The sequence below is a fragment of the Amblyomma mixtum genome, chromosome 7 (assembly GCF_055824585.1).
Source record: "Amblyomma mixtum isolate Tamu chromosome 7, ASM5582458v1, whole genome shotgun sequence".
In the NCBI taxonomy this organism is placed as follows: Eukaryota; Metazoa; Arthropoda; class Arachnida; order Ixodida; family Ixodidae; genus Amblyomma; species Amblyomma mixtum.
This window is the reverse complement of record NC_143018.1, coordinates 38,151,761-38,155,331: the sequence shown is the minus strand read 5'-3', so window position 1 is coordinate 38,155,331 and position 3,571 is coordinate 38,151,761. Positions and strand designations below refer to the sequence as shown.

Genomic DNA, 3,571 nt, shown 5'->3' with positions numbered 1-3,571 from the left:
ATAGTTTAATTTATTTGTTGTTGTTGTTGAAAACTTTTATTGTCCAACAGATAAGAACCACACCGCCTGGGCCGCTCTGTCTCACCCCCCTTTACGGGGGAGGGGACTTAGGAGCGGCCCAGCCGCACAGGATGGTCGCAGTCGATGCTGGCCGGGTTGGTTTCGCCGGCGGCCTCTTCTGCCAGTTGGACGGCGGTGAGCTGGAGCCGAGGGTCCGAGCTCCGCAACAAGGTTTCCTAGGCTTCCCTACTGCTAATGTTTTGCGCCCTGCCTGGGGAGTAAGTGCACTCCCAAATTATATGGTCGAGGGTTCCTCTCTCCCCACACTTTTTACATTTATCGTCCTCGCGGTCCGATCGGATATGTTTATTTAGTACTGGGTTTGGGTATACTCCAGTCTTCAGGCGTCTCCACGTAGTCGCCTGACTCCTATTTAACGCCGTGTTTGGTGGGGGAAAACACCTCCGGCATTGCCCGTAGTGTTCTGTAACCTCTTGATACGAGATTAATCGCCCTTCTTTATCATGTTCGGCCTGAGCCGACCCTTACTGTACAGCTCGGAGGTAGAGATCTCGAGCTGCACTGTGAGCCGCCTCGTTACCGCTGACAGATTCGTGCTCCGGGGTCCAGATGATGTTGATCGTCCTATCAATCGCTCCTTGTGTTAAAATTTTGGTGGTGAGAGGGTTTACCCTCCCTCTACTGAAATTTTGGATTGCAGTTTTACTGTCGCTAACAATGTATCTAGCTTTGGTGCCAGCGCAAGCGATCGCTATCGCGGCTTCCTCCGCTATCTCGGTTTCTTTGCAGAAGAACTGAGGATTGGGCGAGTTGGTGGTGATCCATTGGTGATCCACTGTGTGTTTCCACATTGCGACGTGGATGGCAGGCCTTGTAAGATCGAGGATTTTCGGACGCCGCTCGAAGAAACTGGTGTTTTGAAGGCCGTGGCAGGAATTGGCCCGTACCAGATGGGACACGTGTGGCTGCTCAAGCTGCGCACTCAAGAGGCCAAGGACGCGCTGGTGCAAGCCGGTGGTTTGGAGGTGAAGGGGCGGTACTGTGCCGTCATCGATCCGGTACGTAGAGAGATAACCGCGAAGATCCACTGGGTTCCTTTCTACGTGCCGGATGAGACCCTTCGAAAGATCCTGAGTGAGTTTGGGGAGGTGATCGACATCCGCTTGGAAGAATGGCATGCGAGTGGTTTCGAGCTTGCGGAATCGACGACCCGTGTTGTTCGCATTGTTCTCAAGGAAGGCGTCACCCCGGATTCCCTCCCGGACCTTTTCAAACTAGCCGACGGCCCTGCACTCGTCGTCGTGCCCGGTAGGGCGCCGACTTGTCTGCGGTGCAAACTCAAGGGCCACATTCGCCGGGAGTGCCAGACGCCAAGATGCAGCAAATGTCGCGCGTTTGGACATGATCGCATGGATTGCGTTCGTACGTACGCCGTCGTAGCCGGGGCAACCAGGGTGGCTGAGGAGACCAGCCATCTGATGGACGAAGAGGAGGCTGAGAAGGCAGCTTCCTCGGAAGACAGGGCAAAAGGCAGTACAGTGCAAACAGCGAGCGGCGAGGATAAAGCGCCAGCCGAAGTCTTGCCTAACGAGGAAGGGAAAATTCAGGCAAGCACGGCTGCGGTGAAGGAGCCAGCCGCGAGCCAAGGTCAACAGCCGGGGAGCGCCGCAACTGCCCCACGAAACGAAGCTTCGAGCAGCGGAATTCAAGGAGCCAAAGCACAGGATTCCGGGAAAAACGACACCGACACCACAGACGCCATGGACGCCAAGCCAGCGTCGACAAAGAGGCGCCTGGAGAAGGCGGAGGGTGCAGTGGGGGAGCAGCGGCTCAACCAGCTCGAGAAGGAATGGAAGGTTGCAAGAGGGAAGAAAGGGAAATATGTGCGCCCTTCCCGTGCGTCATCGCTGTCGCGCGTCGACGGCGACCCTTCCCTGGAACCGAGCAGGAGTTGTGCAGGCGAGTAATCGCCTTGCTTTGGGTGAGCCCTCGCTTTCACTGTGCTCGCGCCTCTCCGGCTAGCCACACTGAACGTGCGTGGCCTCGGAAGTAAGAGGAAGCAGTACCAACTAAAAAAGGCTAATGGTGGAAAGGGAGCTGGATGTAGTCGCGGTACAGGAGACAAAAGTGGAGAGCGAGGGCCGCACTGACTGCATGGTGAGCCCGTTCCGTGGTCTTTATGATGTGTGCGTCAGCCATTCTGTTGGGACATCGGCCGGTTGCTGTTTGTTTTTGAGGAAATCGGCTGGGTTTGTGATAGAAAGTGTCACTAGTTGTTTGGAGGGACGTTATGTCATGTGTGACTTTAAACACGAAGATTTAGATGTTCGTGCTTTGTGCATCTATGCGCCGACAAAAGCTAAAGAGAGACTGGGTTTTTTTGAAAACGTTGCTGACTTGTTTAAATGGAGTAGGCATCTCCTTGTTATGGGCGACTTCAACTGTGTATGCGAAATGGAGGACAGAACGCCAGCCAACACCTGCAGAGATGCAAGTGCGGTATATCTGTCAGACCTTATAAATGAGGTAGACTTGCTGGATGGGGCCTATTTGGCAAGAGGTGGCAAGCGTCAACATTTCACTCATTATCAAGGATCTAGCCATGCTAGATTGGATCGTGTTTACATATCGTCACCACTTGCTCCTAACTGTGAGGACTATGTGGTGGAGCCAGTTTCCTTTAGTGACCACAGTTTGGTTATGGTATCACTAGGTAGAAAGAAAAGGAAGAAGGTTGAATGGGGCTTGTGGAAACTCAACGCGGATTTGTTGAATGATGACGCGTTTGTTTTGGGAACGAAGGAAGAATTACACGCACTTTTAACATCAGACGGAAGGACCATAACTGAACGATGGGAAACCTTTAAACAAAAGGTTAAAATGAAAGCAATAGAAAGAGGGGGCGAGTTGAAGCGTAATGCGCAGAAGGAAGAGAAAAGCCGCAGACAGGAGCTAGAAGCGCTGCTTCAAATAGAAGCCCAACTCCCCGGCGGTTTCGGACAGGAAATACTAGCAATAAAAAGAAAGCTTGAGAAACTAGACGAAAATAAGTATAGAGGAGCAATAATACGTGCACGGTGAGAAAAGCTACTGGCGGGTGAGGCTCCAACTAAGCGTGCCTTATCAGACGAAAAAGCATATGCTAGAGCTAAAGAGATATTAGAGATAGATTACAAGGGGAAAACAACGTACGACCAAGCTGGTATTAAGAACGCCTTTGAGGATTACTACACGGAACTGTTCGGCCACAGATTACCCGATAAACCGGGGATTGAAGAAGGTTTTTTCACAGTAATGCCTAGGCTGGACCTTGATACTACAACGGCACTCGAAAGAGATATCACCGTTGGTGAAGTCGAAAGAGCCATCGACGAACTAAACCTTGGAAAATCGCCAGGTCCAGATGGACTGAGTGCCGCTTTTTACAAAGAGTTTAAACCTGGTGTCGCTGTGGCCTTGCATGGGGTATTCGTGGAGTCATTCGAGTGTGGATTATTGCCGCCCTCTTTTACGCGCGCTCACACAGTTTTGATTCCGAAAAGCAAAGAGG

General features: G+C 52.1%; 1 protein-coding gene across 1 annotated transcript; it reads left to right on the top strand.

The window, feature by feature from the left end:
- The first annotated feature begins 927 nt into the window (after nucleotides 1-927).
- On the top strand, nucleotides 928-1,988 carry LOC149335694 (uncharacterized). Its single transcript, XM_089553996.1, has one exon. The coding sequence runs from the start codon at nucleotides 972-974 to the stop codon at nucleotides 1,986-1,988; it is 1,017 nt and encodes a 338-aa protein (XP_089410122.1). The 5' UTR covers nucleotides 928-971.
- The last annotated feature ends 1,583 nt before the right edge of the window (nucleotides 1,989-3,571 follow it).